This window comes from Pseudophryne corroboree, chromosome 7 (genome assembly GCF_028390025.1).
Source record: "Pseudophryne corroboree isolate aPseCor3 chromosome 7, aPseCor3.hap2, whole genome shotgun sequence".
Lineage (NCBI taxonomy): Eukaryota > Metazoa > Chordata > Amphibia > Anura > Myobatrachidae > Pseudophryne > Pseudophryne corroboree.
Genome location: NC_086450.1, coordinates 52735904 through 52754977, shown reverse-complemented (window position 1 = coordinate 52754977; position 19074 = coordinate 52735904). Strand labels below are relative to the sequence as shown.

Below are 19074 nucleotides of genomic sequence, written 5' to 3'. Positions count from 1 at the left end.
AGGAAATTACGCTAAGTGTTCCAGTATAGTGTGTAATGGTGACTATTTGTCTCTGTTATAGATGTCTTTTATAATGTTCATTGCATTCTCAGTTTTACAGAGTCTGCATACCAAAGTATTAACATATCTCCGATGCTGTTGTTATGGTGATGGGATACACTTAGAGCCGGTATACGTCATCGGGTGGACAGCGGTGTCTACAGGTGATGACGCAACCGGAAATTGGTCTACCGGGGCTCCGGGGATGCTGCACGTGGTGTGTTAAGTTGTATTAAGGTAAGAAAGTTCTTTGTATCGCTTGTATCTTCTGATGACGGTTAATAAAACCGAAATGTTAAGTTAACAAGAAGGGGTCATCTCTTTTCTTGTATATGAAAAGTCCGAGAGTGCCGCCTATTTGTATATTCTATATATATATATATATATATATATATAATGTTGCAAGGACTGGCACTCCTTAGGATCCAAATAAATGATGTAATTGCCTTGGTGCCAGATATAGGTGATAATAGCAGAGTGAAGAAAGTCCGGCACTCAAAGGACTTGCTGAACAGCAGATAGCTGGTTTAAATGACGAGCTGACAGCGCAGCTTCAAAGACTCTTTGAAGCTGCGCTGTCAGCTCGTCATTTAAACCAGCTATCTGCTGTTCAGCAAGTCCTTTGAGTGCCGGACTTTCTTCACTCTGCTATATATATATATATATATACTTGTCCAGATCTGTGACTCTATGCCTCATTTGCTAATGCTGGGCGTGGATAGGAGAGACCAGGCCTGCAAGTGTGGCGGTACGCTCGGATACGTCGTACTAATAAGAATCTAGCCGGCCGTATGCCGTACCCGTGGCCCGCCACTCACACATATCATAGCCGCCTTCCCAGCCCACTGCTGTGTCAGGGAAGGAGAGGAGAGCGCAGCGCGGTCCCGTCCCTCAGTGCTGCTCAGTCAGACTTTGGTCTCCGGCCACGGCGTGTATCTTCTCAACTGAGCACCAATTCTTTAGCCAATGAAAGCTCGCGGACCGGCAGCCAATCAGCAGCCATGGCTGCCGGTCCGCGAGCTCTGATTGGCTAATGAACCGGTGCTCAGTTGATGAAATACACACCGCGGCCGTAGACCACCAGAGTCTGACTGATCAGAACTGATGGGCCCGCGTTCTGGTATTGTGGGGCATATCTGACACTGTGGGGCATATCTGGCATTGTGGGGCATATGTATATCTGGCATTGTGAGGCAGATGTATAACTGGCACTGTGGGCCATATCTGGCACTGTGGGGCATATGTATAACTGGCACTGTGGCGCATTTGTATATCTGTATTGTGGGGCATATCTGGCACTGTGGGGCATATCTGGCACTGTGGGGCATATGTGTATCTAGCACAATAGACTGCGGAGGGTGCGCATCACTGTGACATCACGGCAGTGCTATGGGGAGACTACAACTCCCGGCATGTCTTGCGCGGCCAGGAAGGAACATGCTGGTTGCTGTTTCTGGTGCGGGAGCAGAGTGAGAGTCTGTAGTGTGCAGTGTGCGGGAACAATGAAGCTGGGGAGAGGCTAATACCATATACTGTTATGAGGGATAAGTCCCCAGTGCACACTGTGTATGTGATGTTATATAGGGGAAGGGGCTGTATAGTGATATATATATATATATATATATATATATATGAGCAATAATCTCCTAACACACACACTGTGTATGTGGTATTTACCAAACATTGTCTTTATAACTACATTATGTATGCATAACATATTATTAAGACACAAGGTCTTTCATCGTGCCCTGCGTCCACTCTTCACGCCGTCGCACGGGCCTACGCCCCTTTGGCCATCGCACGCTCTTTGGGCGTAAAATATTTAACTACTAACAACATTATGCTTGAAGGTAATACTGAATATAATACAAATATTGCCCCCCCAAAGGACGTGCAGGAGTTTAGGGGGCAAAGCCCCTTGCGACGGTGTGAAGAGCACCCGTAGGGTGCGATGAATCACCTAGTATATATATATATATATTATTTATTCATTCATTTATTAATTTATTTATTAATTTATTCGTATAGATGTAGATATAGATTTACAGTATATACTGTATATACAGGGGGAGCTTTTAGCGCCAAAAACTAACACAGTTAAAAAGTGAAACACAAAAACAAGACATAAAAGAGACATAAAATATTGAGTAGTAGATGCTTATCTTTCATAGAGAGGTAAACTCAGAGTTTATATATGTGACACCTGTGGTCACTCTCCTATCCTGGTTACTATATTTGTTTTATCAAGCATCTCTCCCCTGCTTCTTATACTTAGGATTGAGCAGACGCCCTATATATATATTATTTAGGGAGTATCGTATGAGACTTATTATGGTTTAACCTTTTGTGATCATTGAAATACTGCTCATTGGTGGTGAAAGCCCCTGTGTGCAATATACTGTATGTATGTATGTATATATATATATATATATATATATATATATAGAGAGAGAGAGAGAGAGAGAGAGATTGGCACTCCTGGCACTCCTTTGCTTAGACTAGTCAACTTCCCATTTTGATTTGATTTGATCAAAATGTAAAGTTGACTCCAATCTTTACAAGCCCTCCAGAGTGCTGCCACATGCCTCTTATATATATATATATATATATATATATATATATATATAATGTTCACAGGAGCAAAATGTTGCTATCTCTGTAAACATTGAACCTGTTGTCACCTGGCATAGTATACTTTGATTCTGAGACACAATTGCACCCTATATCCCTGCCTAAGACGGGGCAGCCAGGTTGGTGGTATGAGGAAGGCTGTGCAGCTCAGTCAGTAGGCTTGTGTAGGGTGCATCAACATGGCTCTGCCCCTGCTATACAATGGTGCAATTACTGGCATTGCAAGGCTTGGTCGGGACGGCGATTACTAGATTCACCATTAAGGTGCCCGAACAGATCACTTCACTCGGGAAGTGGGTAGCAGTGGGCGACAACAGGCGGCCTCCGAGAAACTAGCTAACTCTTGTGGGTGTCCGGGAGAGCCAGCCGAGTTCAGGAGTCTGCCGTATGTTCTGAGAGAGTAGGCGTGTATGGAAGACTCTGGCATGAATCTTTTGAAAGTTGAAACTGTATATTGAATTGTAGACTCGGCTAAAAATCCCCAATTTATTTTGAAGACGTGGTACTGACTATTCAATTGTGGGAAATGACCTTGTTTGCTTATGTCTCAGATGAATCATTATGATAAATATGGGATGTATGAATCAAGTCGATTTGCAGCAGGGTTGGAAGCTGCCATATGTGGAATTTAGTCTGGTCATTAATGTATTAATTATCTTAGCCATGAAGGGGTTAATAAAACATGTCTAGTCTGTGCGTGTTATTCACCTATAACCTTACTGTATAAATATATTACTTTATCTTTATAAACGAAACTAAATTTTCAAAAATGTTTTGCCACCTCTCAGGCATGCAGAGTGACGTTGTCAGACAGGTCTCTGAGTCTGACAGTACTGCTAATTCTGCACCATCACCTGAACAGCTGGACAATAAGTCAGGTGACGGTGGTAGGAAGATGTCTCGTGATTTTAGATTGCTCATCTTCTATAATCATTTACCTACACCCACAAGTCATATGATCACATGTCTTTGCCCTAGGAAATATTGCTTCTTCTCTAAGCTTAGGTGTGCTGAATAGAACTTCCAGTCTGAATAGGCTACAAAGAGCATTTAATATAATAAGTACAGAATTTAACACATGGAAATGTAAAAAAAAAATTCTTATGTGTCTGATAGGTTGAAGTCCAAAAGAATCACAGTTTTAAGTATTTTGACCTACTTGGCCCAAGAAAGGATTTTTTTTCTTTGCTTTTTTATTTTTACTATTTTTTTTATGATTAATTCAGATCCTATCCTTCCGGGCCGTGACTACATGTGTGCGAAGTGTGCATTGCACACAGCGCACTTTAGGTGAGAGCGCAATGTGCACTGTGATCCAGAGTGGCCGCCCTGTCTGTGTTACACCACTGTCTGCTGTAGGCAGTGGCGCAGCGCTGAAGAGTTCCTTATCCTCCGCTGCGCTCACAGGTAGGTTCGGGGTGGGTGGGCTTGGGATGGAGAGAGACTACAAACACGTAAGGGGGGGGGGTGGTTTCCGAGTACCTAGAAACCCCCCTGGCCGCTGATTCAATGCTGCTCTCGGGTCTGGCAGCAGCGGGAGCAACAGGAAGGAGGGAGAAAGCGCTGCACACATCGGTACTGCTACTGGGAGGCGAGTGTGCAGGAAGAAACAGGTAAGAGACATACAAAAATAGTACAGTACTGTATATTGATATATAAGAGAACGGCCTGACACACTCAGGAGACACAGCAGGAGTACAGTAAGGAGGGGGCTACGCTGGCAGCTACAGGTAGAGCAGACCAGGTCACCAGGATGGACTGAGTACAGTGAGGAGGGGGCTACGCTGGCAGCTACAGGTAGAGCAGACCAGGTCACCAGGATGGACTGAGTATAGTGAGGAGGGGGCTATGGCTATGCTGGCAGCTACTCGTAGAGGAGACAGGATAGCCTGAGGAGGGGGTGGTGCAGGGCCGGATTAAGCTTCAGGGGGCCCGGTGTACTTACAACAGGGTGGCCCTCCTCCTCATGTAAGGATCACACCCTGGCTTAGCCTACTGTGTGTGTGCCTCCTCCCCCCTCTAGCCCCTTCTCACCTCTGCCCCTAAAATAAGATTATTATTAGATATTTAATGATCCTCCTCTCACTCCCACCCCTTATATGGGTGGAGATCATTAAATATATTATATATTTATTGATCCCCCTCTCACCATCACCCCTTATATAATATATTTAATGATCTCCACCCATATATCTATTGATACCCCTCCCACCTTCACCCCTTATATATATTTAATGATCAACCCCATCCTTTATATGATCTTCCCTCACCCCCACCCCTTATAAAATATATTTAATTATTTTTCCCCCTCATATCTGACCTAGTGACCTTTACTGACTGGGGTGGGCTGCGTTCAGTTCAGTCCTCCAGGAGACTCCCAACATTGTCAGTTTCAGTTCAGTCCAGCCTCCGAGTCCTGCTCCTCGTCGCCTTCTTAGGTGGATTAGGCGTCCTGACATCTCCACCAGTGTCAGTTGCGCAGCGGCAGCACCATTTACCAGTGAGTGTCGCCACCAGAGGAGAGGAGGGGAGTGAGGAAGCTGGCCAGGTGCACTGTGCAGACAGGTGGATGCAGGTTTCGGGAACGATTTTACTTCTCTCCAGGCTCCGCCGCCCGCATCAGCTCTCCCGGCAGCTGTCGTTCTGCCTCTGAGAGTGCTGCTGCTGGCAACGGAACCTGGAGATGAGCAGAATCATCCCTGAAGTTGCTCGTGCTAGGTAGGAGCAGCTCTGGCAAGGGGGGCTCTAGAGGGGGCCAGGGGGGCTCTAGAGGGGCCCAGGGGTACTCACCCCCTGTGCCCCCTCCTTAATCTGGCACTGGGGTGGAAGTAGGATGTGCTTCCTAGAAGCAGCATCCGCTGGGTCTCCAATAAAGGAAAGCTTACTTTAGTTTTCTGGATATTATATTACATGATATATCTACCACTACACAGTCTGTATTATGGTCTGGGCACTGTCCTGTATTGCATTGCAGGAACTGTGTGGAGTTTGTATTTTCTCCCCGTACTTGCATGGGTTTCCTCCTGGTACCCCAGTTTTCTCCCACAATCCAAAAATATAGTGGTAGGTGAATTAGCTGAACAAAAATTAACGCTAGAGTGTAAGTATGTGTACATTGGCAGACTAGATGGGCAAAGTGGTTCTAATCTGCCGTCACATTCTATATACATACATACATACATACACTGCACGTGCAGTGTGCAAGCTACTCAAGTACAAAACGACTATATGTATGTATATACATATATAAACTTATATACATACATGTAAGGACCCCCCCCCCCCCACCCCCCGCCATGAAAATCCTGTGTTTGCCATTGCCCTGATGCTGCTGATTCATTATGCAGTGCTGTAACTAGCGGTGTGTCACTGATAGGGAAGGGGAGGGGAGGGGAGAGGTAGAATTCATTTCAAAACATGACGTGGGGGGCGATGCTGGTTTTTGCACACAGCGCTAAAATATCTAGTTACGGCACTGCTTTCCTTAGATATTAAAGTGAGATTTCTGTGTTACTTTTTAGCAAAGGTCTATTTATTGAGACTTGTAGGTTTATTTAGTAAGCTGTGGTTTTTGTGCTGGGATTTAAATCAATAAAAAAAAAAAAAAAGGCAAAGCACACTGCAATTATCACAGAAAATTGGCATTTTGTGAAATTCTACTTAATTAAATAAAATACTTTGTAAGATGTGCTAAATGTAAAACCACATTATCTGTGTACAGAAAAAATAATCAGACCATGTAATGCTCTATCAAGAAACATATATTATTTTAGAAGCTAACTTTTTGAACCCAATAGAAATATTTTCAAGTGCACAAAAATGTAAACCATAAAAACATATGATCTTCATTATTTCTTTAATCGTTGTCCCTCTGTATACTGTAAGAGAAGATAATAAATGCTAGAATGAGGTTATGGCAGTATCATGCTTGACTGCCATTTAATTAACAAAATGTAAGACATTTTTAATTTAAATACACAAACAGAAAATTAGCATAAAGAAAAACAAAACGAAAAAAAAATGACATAGTTGTTGGTAAAAATGTGAGTGTGAGGATTATGAATGTAATAGAATGAGTTACTGATTTAACCTATTTAACCATGATTCACACCCTAGCAAAAGATTTCTTGTATCATCACCTGTTACACTATTATTTTTCTTTTCCCAGTATATGTTTGTTTTTACTGTGTTTTCACCTACTGTGTTTTCTTTTATCATCCGTCTTGCTTTTTCAGCATGGTTGGTGTAATGGTTAGCATTACTGCCTCACAGCACTGGGGTTCGATTCCCACCACGGCCCTAACTATGTCGTTTGTATATTGGGGGTAATTCTGAGTTGATCGCAGTAGCAAGTTTGTTAGCAATTGGGCAAAACCATGTGCACTGCAGGGGGTGGGGGTGGGGGGGGGGGGGGGGGGGCAGATATAACATTTGCAGAGAGAGTTAGATTTGGGTGGGTTATTTTGTTTCTGTGCAGGGTAAATACTGGCTGCTTTATTTTACACAGGCAATTTAGATTTCAGTTTGAATACACCCCACCCAAATCTAACTCTCTCTGCACATGTTACATCTGCCCCCACCCCCTGCAGTGCACATGGTTTTGCCCAACTGCTAACAAATTTGATGCTGCGATCAACTCAGAATTAGGCCCACTGTCTCCCGTACTTGTGTGGGTTTCCTCCGAGTACTCCAATTTCCTCCCACAATCTAAAAGCATACTGGTAGGTTAATTGGCTCTTGACATAAAATTAATCCTATTGCATGGGTGTGTATATGTGGTAGGGAATATAGAGAGTAAACTCCGGAGCCGCAACTACGTGTGTACCAGGTGTGCCTGGTACACAGCGCAGTCACCCTGAGGGCGCAACTGTCCGCAAAGTCATCAGCGGCATTGTAATGAGTCAAACTAACTCATTACAAGCCGCCTGACAGGAGAGAAGCAGCAGCTCTGGAGGCAGGGCAGGGGAGGAGGAGGGAGGGGGACTCGGGAGCTGCAGCAGCGCTATGTAATTTGTGGTGGCGCTGCTGCTGCTGTCCCTCTCCTTCTGCATTGGCTGGCCGCCGCCGCTGCTGTGAATGCTGGGATGCGCTTCCCTCATTCCAGCATTCACAGCGGCGGCAGCCAGCCAATGCGGAAGGAGAGGGACAGCTGCAGCAGCGCCACCACAAATTACATAGCACTGCTGCGGCTCCCGAGTCCTTCTCCACTGTCTCCAGAGCTGCCAGCACTGAGGAGCCTGACTGCCTGAGCCAGCGTAGAGATGGTAAGTATCATCTATTCTCTCTCTCTCTTGTCTACCTAATGTGTAAAAGGGGGACTGGCTGCTGTAATGTGTAATAATAAGGGGACGCTGTCTGCCGTAATGTGTAATAAGGGGACGCTGTCTGCCATAATGTGTAAAAAGGGGATGCTGTCTGCAGTAATGTGTAAAAAGGGGAACGCTGTCTACCGTAATGTGTAAAAAGGGGACGCTGTCTGCCATAATGTGTAAAAAGGGGGTGCTGTCTGCCGCAATGTGTAAAAAAGGGACGCTGTTTGCCGTAATGTGTAAAAAGGGAAACTGTCTGCCGTAATGTGTAAAAAGGGGACGCTGTCTGCCGTAATGTGTAAAAAGGGGACGCTGTCTGCCAGAATGTATAAAACAGGGGCGCTGTCTGCCATAATGTGTAAAAAGGAGAACTGTCTGCCGTAATGTGTAAAAAGGGGAACTGTCTGCTGTAATGTGTAAAAAGGGGGCGCTGTCTGCCGTAATGTGTAAAAAGGGGAGCTGTCTGCCGTAATGTATAAAAAGGGGACGCTGTCTGCCGTAATGTGTAAAAAGGGGACGCTGTCTGCCGTAATGTGTAAAAAAGGGATACTGTCTGCTATAATGTGTAAAAAGGGGGACTCTGTCTGCCGTAATGTATGAAAGGGGGACTCTGTCTGCCGTAATGTGTGAAAGGGGGACTCTGTCTGCCGTAATGTGTGAAAGGGAGACTCTGTCTGCCGTAATGTGTAAAAGGGGAACTCTGCCGTAATGTGTAAAAAGGGGACTCTGCCGTAATGTGTAAAAAGGGGAATCTGTCCACCGTAATGTGTAAAAGGGGCTCTACATGGTGTAGTGGCACTACTGTGTGGCGTAATTTGAATAATGGAGACTATTGTGCACCGTAATATATGAATTGGTATTATTTTGTGGCCACACTCCTTCCTCGTGAAGCCACACCCCCAATATCTTTTTCATGCGCCTGCGGCGCGCACTTCCCTTATGTTACATAAGGAAGAGGGCGGTGCCAATGCCGCTTTTTGCACACAGCGCCAAAATGTCTAGTTACGGCACTGGTAAGTTCCACTGGAGTAGGGAGTGATGTGAAGGGTCAAATATGCTCTTTAAAGCACTACAGAATATGTGTGCATTATAAATAACTTAATTAAAAAAAATGTATCTATGGTTTATAATATTCCCCCTTTCTCATGTCTAATTTCATAAACACAAATATACACTTCTCATACTTATAATTAATTTATTTGACAAATTTCTCTTTGCTTTACATGTCAGAAATGATCAACTTACTTTCATGCTTTATTTTTTTTACTCAAGTTTAATTTTCCGTAATGGAATATTTTTTTATTTTATTTTTTATAGTTTTGTTATAAAGAATTTACATTCACTTTTGAGAGAAACCTTACGGTTTAATGTGAATCATATTGAACTCTGATGAATGAAGTCAAATTAAATACTAGTCATATAAACGTTTTATGAATAGGTTGTAAAAAAAACTATGGTGGTCATTCCGAGTTGTTTGCTCGCTGCTATTTTTAGCAGAATTGCTAATAGGCTAAAATCTGGCAGTTCTGTGCATGCGTATGCACCGCAGGGCGCACGCGCTAAGCAATTTTACATAAAACTATGCTATTTTACTGACGGGCGAACAAAGCTTTTCAGTCGCTCTGTTGATCGGAGAATGATTGACAGGAAGTGAGTGTTTCTAGGTGGTAACTGAGCGTTTTCTGGGAGTGTGCTAAAAAAACGCAGGCGTGCCAGCAGAAAACGCAGGAGTGGCTGGAGAAACGGGGGAGTGGCTGGCCGGACATAGGGCGTGTTTGTGACGTCAAACCAGGAACTAAACGGACTGAGGTGACCGCAATCTAGGAGTAGGTCTGGAGCTACTCAGAAACTGCAAGGAAATACATAATAGCAGAATTGCTAATCTTTCGTTAGCAATTCTTCTATGCTAAGATACACTCCCAGAGGGCGGCGGCTTGTGTTTGCATTTCTGCTAAAAGTAGCTAGCGAGTGAACAACTCGGAATGAGTGCCTATGAGCGAACTTTACTAAAGTGCAAAACTTTTATGCCTCCAGAAAGATGGGGAAGGTAGCGTCCCGCGCCTCGTCCAATCTTGTCTGTCATTACTTTAAAAAAAAAATAAACACGCACAACAATCCACTGTGCCTCTCCTTCAGTAAAGGGCTGTACAGACGGGGAGATTTCTCCCAGAGATGTGTGCTGGGCGATATAGCATGAACGCTCAGCACACATCTCTCCCCCGCTCGGCACACAGTGCGATGTGGGCTGAGAGCGAGGGCGGGGGGGAACGCTCATTTCACCCAGTGCTGAAATGCGCGCTCCAACTAGATTTGGCCTGCATGCAGGCCAGTCTAGTACCGGCAATAGCGACACGCGGGTCCGCGCATCGCTATCGCTATGGGTCATACACAGGGAGAGATCCTTGCTTAATTTCTAAGCAATCTCTTCAGATTGCTTAGAAATTAAGCACGGATCTCTCCCTGTGTACCCCCCCTAACAGGTCAGTGCTGTTTGGTATATAAGCAGGTAATGGTGACATGATAAACCAACAATAGAAGCGTAAATCAACTTAATGTGCTTAGAGCAAAGAACACATAATTTTATTCAATAACATATATAATCAGCACAACCAAATATTAATATCATTTAAATATTAAAATAATATAAAAACTTTATTAAATAAAAAAAACTGACAATTTCTGAGCAGTTTTGTGGAAAAAAAATGTCCCAGTTAAGTGGTTAAGCCAGTCCAGCCCTGGTCTTGCCTATGTAATATAAGACGTGAGGGCAGCGGATAAAATGTACTACCTATTTCATAGTGCGGATAAGGATGTGCCTGATCGGTATCCTTTTCCCCGTATGGGCATGGGTAAAAGAGTTGCCCGTTTCTATGTATGCACATGTGGTACATCCAAGACATTTATACTGTTATCACCAGGCTTTTTAGATAAAAAATGTTGACTAGTGGACAATATAATCCCTAATATTTTTTACCATGTCTGTGGCAAGTCTTCATCATTCTGAACCAGTGGACAAAATCTTTTAACCCCCGTCCCTCCTTAATTACTGCCACATCAAGAAAGTGTATGGACTGGATGTTAAAAGTGAATTTTATGTTTGGATCCCAAGAATTATTTTTACCTATGAAATAATCTGTTGGGCCCTGCCAAATGATGAATATGTCATCAATGTATCGGATATAGAAGTGAATGTTCCTCCGAAATCGCTGTTCCCCGAAGAATAAGTCACTCTCTAACCTGAACATAAATGTGCTGGCATATGCCGGTGCTGTAGGCGTCCCCATAGCACAACCAAGTATATGCTGAAAGATATAATTACGGTTCAATACCAGTGTGAGCAATTATGTAAAGAAGGATAAATCTGGTGCAGGATTTGTTATATAACAATCCATTATATGGTGGTCCATATTTATCCCAGGGCTTGTTCACATAGTGGGGGTAATTCCAAGTTGATCGCAGCAGGAAATTTTTTAGCAGTTGGGCAAAACCATGTGCACTGCAGGGGGGGGGGGCAGATATAACATTTGCAGAGAGAGTTAGATTTGGGCGGGTTATTTTGTTTCTGTGCAGGGTAAATACTGGCTGCTGTATTTTTACACTACAATTTAGATTGCAGATTGAACACACCCCACCCAAATCTAACTCTCTCTGCACATGTTATATCTGCCACCCCCCCTGCAGTGCACATGGTTTTGCCCAATTGCTAATAAACTTGAAGCTGCGATCAACTCAGAATGACCTCAAGTGTGTTGTGATCACAAGTAGATCCATATAAGTGGCCATGAGAAACCTTATTTGTAATTGAATGTAGCTATAGGGTTCTCTCTGCATGGGCGTACGCAGCACATTTATTAGGGTGTGCACTGCCAGAGGGGGTGTGTCTAGCACCGCCTATTGAGTGTGCCTAGTACTGCCTATTGGGTGTGCCTATAACCACCGCGGAGCTGGATTAAGGATTTGGGGGACCCGGGACACTTAAGACGGTGCAGGGGCTAAAGTCTAAAATTGAAATCATAGCATAGTAAGTATTAAAGATTCTTAGTCAAATGGAACCATTGAAAATAACTGATGTGAAAACTATGGAGCATCACGTGCCATTCATGTGAGAGGTGAACGTCCGCTACAAAGTGTGTGACGTCCGACCAAAACGCTACAGTGGAGCAGCTCACAATCAAACTTAACCTAGGGGTTACCAGACATCTGTCTTAAGTGGCAGTTCAGGCCATCTAGCTGCTCTCCATGCTGTACACAGCGGTTACTCTGGCTATTAGCTGGTGGTCAAAATAATGTGACTTGACCATGTATTTATGAATATGTCTTATGTAGTTTAATATACTTTATATATTTGTATATATTTTACTAATAAACACTGTGGTTTTTGCATTACATCCACAATAATCTAAATGTATTTAAATTATTTCACTTTGATGCCCTTGCGTACTGTTTTCCAATACCTCTAAAATAAAGCATATGTTTTCAATGTACAAATACACAAAAGTGCCCAAGAAGATCTTTATTAATTTAGGCAAATTTTTGATGTTAACCACCAGCACTCAGAATGGATAAGAAGCCACAGCAGAGACCAGCTCCACGTAGCTCAGCACTAGAGTGCGGTGTCAGCGGCAGTACCAGGAATGACAGAGAGATCAGCAGGAGGCCTCCAAGATGTTTGCAGTCTGCGCACGATGGTCAGTGCCACAGTATCCAAGGCAGGACCGGCCAGGAGAATGTAATAGGCACCATCAAGCCTCTGAAGCCAGAAACAGCCGAGCATCCAGAAAATCACCACAGGACAGGGTTGTTAATGCCGTCCTTCCTGAATGGTGACTTTTAGCGCCTCATTTTTTTGATAAATTTGGGCACCTTCAGTTTCTGGACGATCTTGGGTGCTTTCGGCACAAATTTTTTCACATTCAGTTTCTGGATTGGCTTCTTTAAGATCTTCTTTATCGATGGTTTTTGTTCTTTCATCATCTGCCTGGGGTCCTTTCTCCCGTTGCGAACGATGTTATGACGCTCCGCTACATGGTATTTCTGGCGGTGGTCTCTCTGATGATGACCCATCTCGTGTTTCACATGGTAGTGATGTTTTCCACGGGGTTCTTCATCTTCATCATCATCATCATCATCATCGTCCAATTCCAGGTATCTGTGTGCTGTTGACCATGAAGGAAATTATGAGAAAATGTTAGTACCGAACTACAAAAAACATTGACTATTCTAGACTTAGTTATGAAGCTATAATAAAGCAGGAGTGATGTCATCATGTGTAATATAAAGCACTGTCCTAATATCAAGTAAAATAAAATAAATATTTTCTCCATGTTACTGATTTGGTGGCACCGTGGGCCCTACTAAGGGTTGGACACAAGCCCATGGTAAGAATATGCTGTTCTACATTGTACATGTGCAGAAACACGCACATTATTTCTGGAGTGGGGGACCTGAGGTGGGCAGGAATAATCTCTGTACAGTAGGGTGTATATACTGTATGTACTTTAAGTGTAATACTCCTCCTGGAGGTGCTAGAAGGTACTGCATGCTGTATGAGCTACTGTATCTTGACTGACAGAACTATAAATTATAGCTTCAGTAATAAAGGGTAAAAAAATTTAAAAAAATCATCCCTCCCAAACTCTGCATCGGGCCCTGTCCTGTAGGAGAGAGAGAAGGACCGCAAAACAGACACACAGACCCCACACTAAAAGATACTATGCCCAATGCTAATGTAGTAAAACAAGAATGCAAGCACTCATGGCACTACAAGTATCAGCATACATTGACATAAACATACTGGTAGATCCTAATTTGTGTATTTGTGTAAGTGATAAGACATTATGGGGGGAATTTAATTGCAGGTGAAAGTGATAAATTTTCACGGGTGTTCACTTATTGCGCATATCACCCATAAATTTCACTTATTGCTTGATACCGAGTGTTACCTTATTGTGCAATCCAATTAAAAAATCAGGTGTTGAGTGTTTCCCCTGATAATTCTTTCTGGTTTTACCTGTGTTAAGCATAGGTCAAAAAGGGGGAAATATGTCTGTACCCCAAGAAAAGACAATCTAATATTGGCTAACCGTATAGAAGTCTATTAGTGGCCCTAATTAAAGTATTTGGGGTTCTTACATTGCGTCCTATGGCTGTTATAAGCATTTTTCTAAAACAGTGAAAAAATGATATATTGCAAAATAAATGCACTACTTAAACTGGGGGTGCATTAAAATGCCAATGAACACTTTTCATGAGAAGTGAAAACTTCTCATGAAAACGGGTTATCACCTGCAATTGAATTCCCCCCTGTAAGCTCTGTAAGCTCTAGTAGTGCAGGAACTGATATGAATGATTGTATAGAACACAACTGAGGGCGCCCCTGGTGGCTGCCTGACCCTCTTTAGTAATGTGATATGTAAATTAGTAACTATACAGAAATATTACTGACAGTTGTAGTGAGACAAGTGCGCAGTGCAGGTGTCGGCTACCTCAGTATAAGAAATACCTGGCTGTGACATCTTTGTAGTAGTAATATGTATAATTACCTCGCTGGGGTAGATGTTGCTGCAGTAGTGTCTCAATGTCATGTTGCACTACTCCGTAAATCAGCCGCTGGAAGGCGTTACTCAGACACTCCTTCAATGATTGGAAGCTGAAATGTAACAATAATGAGAAGCTGTCAGGGTATAATAGTGCACACTCATTGTTCTAATGACGTTCTGCAATTCCCATAATGATACGTTCACTGAAGGTGATTATAAAGGATTGTTATTTTCATTTTCAGTATTCCAATGCAATAGATCAGGCCTGGCCAACCTGTGGCTCTCCAGCTGTTGTAAAACTACAAGTCCCATCATGCTTTGCCACAGTTTTGCTATTAGGGAATGCTAAAACTGTGGCAAGGCATGCTGGGAATTGTAGTTTCAAAACATCTGGATTGCCACAGGTTGGCCAGGCCTGCAATAGATGGTCCTATAAATCCCCAGAATAAAATGTATATATAAAACCCCAGAATATAATGTACACTGACAACTGCATTGTGTGTACATGTACAGTGTACTTTGTAATTGGTCAAATATTTTCAGCTTCCAACGGGCACTAAAACAAAAACACACATCTTCCTCAGAGCCTACCACCCGTCCCTCCTCCTTCTTCCTCATGTATCATCCCTAGCACTATCCTCGCTTCCAGTGATGCTTGTCTCTTGTCTACTCCCTTTAAGCGGCTCTGACTCTGTGTGCTCACCCTTCACTAGATACAGACTCAATGGGGGGAATTCAGTTGTTTTGTGGGTGCCCAAATGTTATGGGTATCCACCGGAGCAATTCGATTCTTCACCTTTATGGGTATACATGCCCCGTGTAAGCAGCCATTAGTTCTGCCCTCTGAGGTCTTAAACCACTACTGCTCTATATACAGTATACTTAGAAACCTCATCATTTACAAATAATCTAGGACTCCCATATGACCAGACTTTGCCTATAAAATAACCCCATACTTCCTCATACATCCCAGAAAGGTGATACTGTAAATAGATGTCTCCTCCTGTACTATACGAGGCAGCTATTTTATGGGTTAAACCAAAATGCCCAAGGAATGCAGCCTATCCATTCACTGGGTACCAATGGTGTCACTGAGGCACCTGATGAGCAATATTCATGAGGCAATGGGTCCTGTTGAGGTGTTAGGCTGCATCCTTATGAATATTGGTTATATAAACAAAATGGTTTCCTCCATCATGTGTAAGTGACAAGTGCTTCAGGAAAAGTAAATATTTGAGGTTAAAGCACCTATGTAATGTTATATAATGTGTACAGAATGTTAGTAACTTACTATGCAGTACAGCAAAGGCACATTCCGGCAAGTATCACTAGTCCAATGAAACCGATGATGGTACCCACGGTTTTCCAGTCCAGTGTAACTGTTCAGGAAAGAAAGACAGATGAGAGACGCACGTGAGAAACGTTACATGTGTATAGAGACAATGGATATTGGGCATTATTACACTTATGGCGGTATCCAATTAGCAGCGGTAATTTTTCACTGCTAATTGACTCATCTGGGGCTATCCTATTAGCCATGATGCCAGCGCTTATCAGGGCTAATTGCATACCCCCCTTAGAGAGACAGATCACACCAGTAAGGCTGGGGGGTGTGTAAGCTGCCTACATACTGGATGCTGTGATACTGCCGCTGATATCTGGCAATTGGCCGGGTATCACAGCACGTGTAGCCTGAGGCAGCGGGGCCGACCCTGAGCCTATCGCGTGTGGTTATTTATGGCCAGGATAAGAATGGCTGACTCCTGTGTAATTTAGAAGCTGACCAGTAATCCTGTCACAGGGCCGTGTATGAGACAGTGACATGTACAGGCCTATGTGTGCCGCCTGCAGAGCTGTACTGCTGCCTGAGGCGCCTCTCTGACACACACTGCTATAACCATCCATAGAGGGAGTATGTAACTATAGGGGACTAATAATGTAATTCCCAGCCAACACGGTAAATATCTTCATTTACACTTATACATTAAAGGAATCGGTGCAAAGCAACAAATACAACAATTACTGTACCTTGATGCCAATTAAAGCTCCTCGATTGAGCAGCTTGCGCCAATGGCGCCTCTTCCGAGCCTTTAAAAATAAACAGAAATACATACATTATACATATTTGTGTGTCTTTATTAAGAAGGTCACAGCTATTACTTAGACATTACATAACTACAGCGTATTCTGTGACACAGTGATGTAATATTGTGAGGAAACTCACAAGAGAGCATTTCTCCAACATGTCCTCACAGCATGACACTGGCCCAGCACAAAGCTACATTATACATTATCCCAGCGAGACATTATCTATCTATCTATCTATCTATCTATCTATCTATCTATCTATCTATCTATCTATCTATTTTTGGATCAATCTATCTATCAGCAGCAATTTCTTAACACCTAGTGTCTGTGATGTCATAATGATGTCATAATGCCACCTGTGACCTACTGCATGGAGCCAGCTAGCTGGGATTAGGCCCAATAGGTGTATAAAGTGTGTTTTATATGGCCCAGCACAAAGCTACATTATATGTTAAGACAAAGAGACTTTCTATTATTCTATCTCTCACTATCTATCTGTCTGTCTGTCTATATATCTATCTACACATTGTATTTATATTATTTGCTCTGTAGTAATAATAAAACATCCTATAAATACTAGACACAGAATAAAGAAAACCCGGACACAGGAATGAAGCATTGTTGATGCTTTTGCTCTGGCAGCGACATTATACGATAGTGTTACCAGAACAGGAATTACATCGGTACTTACTGTATATCGCAGCGACACATAATGAGGGCGGGTAAATGCTGTGATAAATACATACAGAATAAGAGGGGTGTTGGAAGCTGGCGCTCCCTAAAATACCCCACACGGTGTAAAGAAGGAAATAAGAGACAGTGTAGTGTGTATATAATAATAACATAACACTTGTCTGTCTGATAAAGTGACGGGTGTTCAGTCTTCTTTTTTCAAATTGCCATTATGTAAAACATAGTAACATGTAGAATACTGCAATATGTTTAAAAATAAATTACATATACTTTTGTAATTAAAATAATAATAAACAGGGCGGGCGCATCAGCCATAGGGCTCTGCTATGATAGTAGGCCTGTAATCCTGTTTAATTTTGTTTTTGAATCCTTACTAATAGAAAGTCCTAGAAATAATTCCCCCTTACCTTTAGATGGATATATAGGCCGGCCTTGGGTCCCCATGGTGAGCAAGCTCACCAGGAGAAAAATAGCAAAAAGAATAATTTTCATCATTCTTCTCAATTTCGTCCTTAGACGACAACGACTCCTTCACCTATCAAAGCCGCACCTCCCAGCAGCAGCAATTTATTACCACCTAGTGTCTGTGATGTCATAATGATGTCATAATGCCACCTGTGACCTACTGCATGGAGCCAGCTTGCTGGGATTATGCCCTAGTATCTATCTATCTATCTATCTATCTATCTATCTATCTATCTACACATTGTATTTATATTATTTGCTCTGTAGTAATAATAAAACATCCTATAAATACTAGACACAGAATAAAGAAAACCCGGACACAGGAATGAAGCATTGTTGATGCTTTTGCTCTGGCAGCGACATTATACGATAGTGTTATCAGAACAGGAATTACATCGGTACTTATATCGCAGCGACACGTAATGTGGGCGGGTAAATGCTGGGTTAAATACATACAGAATAAGAGGGGTGTTAGAAGCTGGCGCTCCCTAAAATACCCCACACGGTGTAAAGAGGGAAATAAGAGACAGTGTAGTGTATATATAATAATAACATAACACTTGTCTGTCTGATAAAGTGACGGGTGTTCAATCTTCTTTTTTCAAATTGTCATTATGTAAAACATAGTAAAATGTATAATACTGCAATATGTTAAAAAAGAAATGACATATTTATGTACTTATAATAATAATAACAACAATAAATAGGGCGGCCGCATCAGCCATAGGGCTCTGCTATGATAATTGGCCTGTAATCCTGTTTAATTTTGATTTTTAATCCTTACTAATAGAAAGTCCTAGAAATAATTCTCCCTTACCTTCAGATGGATATATAGGCCGGCCTTGGGTCCCCATGGTGAGCAAGCTCACCAGGAGAAAAATCGCAAAAAGAATAATCTTCATCATTCTTTTCAACTTCGTCCTTAGACGACAACTCCTTCTTCACCTATCAAAGCCGCACCTCCCAGCAGCAGCAATTTATTACCACCTACTGTCTGTGATGTCATAATGATGTCATAATGCCACCTGTGACCTGCTGCATGGAGCCAGCTAGCTGGGATTAGGCCCAATAGGTTTATATGGTGTGTTTTAAAATTGCTGATAAAACTGAAAATACGTTTCACATCCATCTACTGTACTAATTGTTGGACCTTGCTTATAGGTGTGGAAAGAGAAGGAACTCATTATTAACATTGGGGGTCATTCCGAGTTGATCGCTAGCTGCCGTTGTTCGCAGCGCAGTAATCAGGCTAAAAATTGTCACTTCTGCGCATGCGTATGGTGCGCACTGCACACGCGCAAAGTACTTTC

The 19074-nt window shown here is 42.7% G+C and overlaps 1 protein-coding gene across 2 annotated transcripts; it reads right to left on the bottom strand.

The window, feature by feature from the left end:
• Positions 1-11701: 11701 nt before the first annotated feature.
• On the bottom strand, positions 11702-18863 carry LOC134944532 (uncharacterized). 2 transcript variants are annotated; one of them, XM_063933158.1, is made up of 5 exons: positions 18582-18863; positions 16547-16606; positions 15810-15897; positions 14522-14628; positions 11702-13135 (listed from the first exon to the last, which is right to left on the bottom strand). In XM_063933158.1, exons 1-5 carry the CDS (start codon positions 18667-18669, stop codon positions 12810-12812), a joined length of 669 nt encoding a protein of 222 aa, XP_063789228.1. In that variant the 5' UTR covers positions 18670-18863; the 3' UTR covers positions 11702-12809. The 2 variants fall into 2 exon arrangements, with proteins under 2 accessions (XP_063789228.1, XP_063789229.1); XM_063933159.1 differs by lacking the exon at positions 18582-18863 and adding an exon at positions 17707-18570.
• Between the last annotated feature and the right edge of the window lie 211 nt (positions 18864-19074).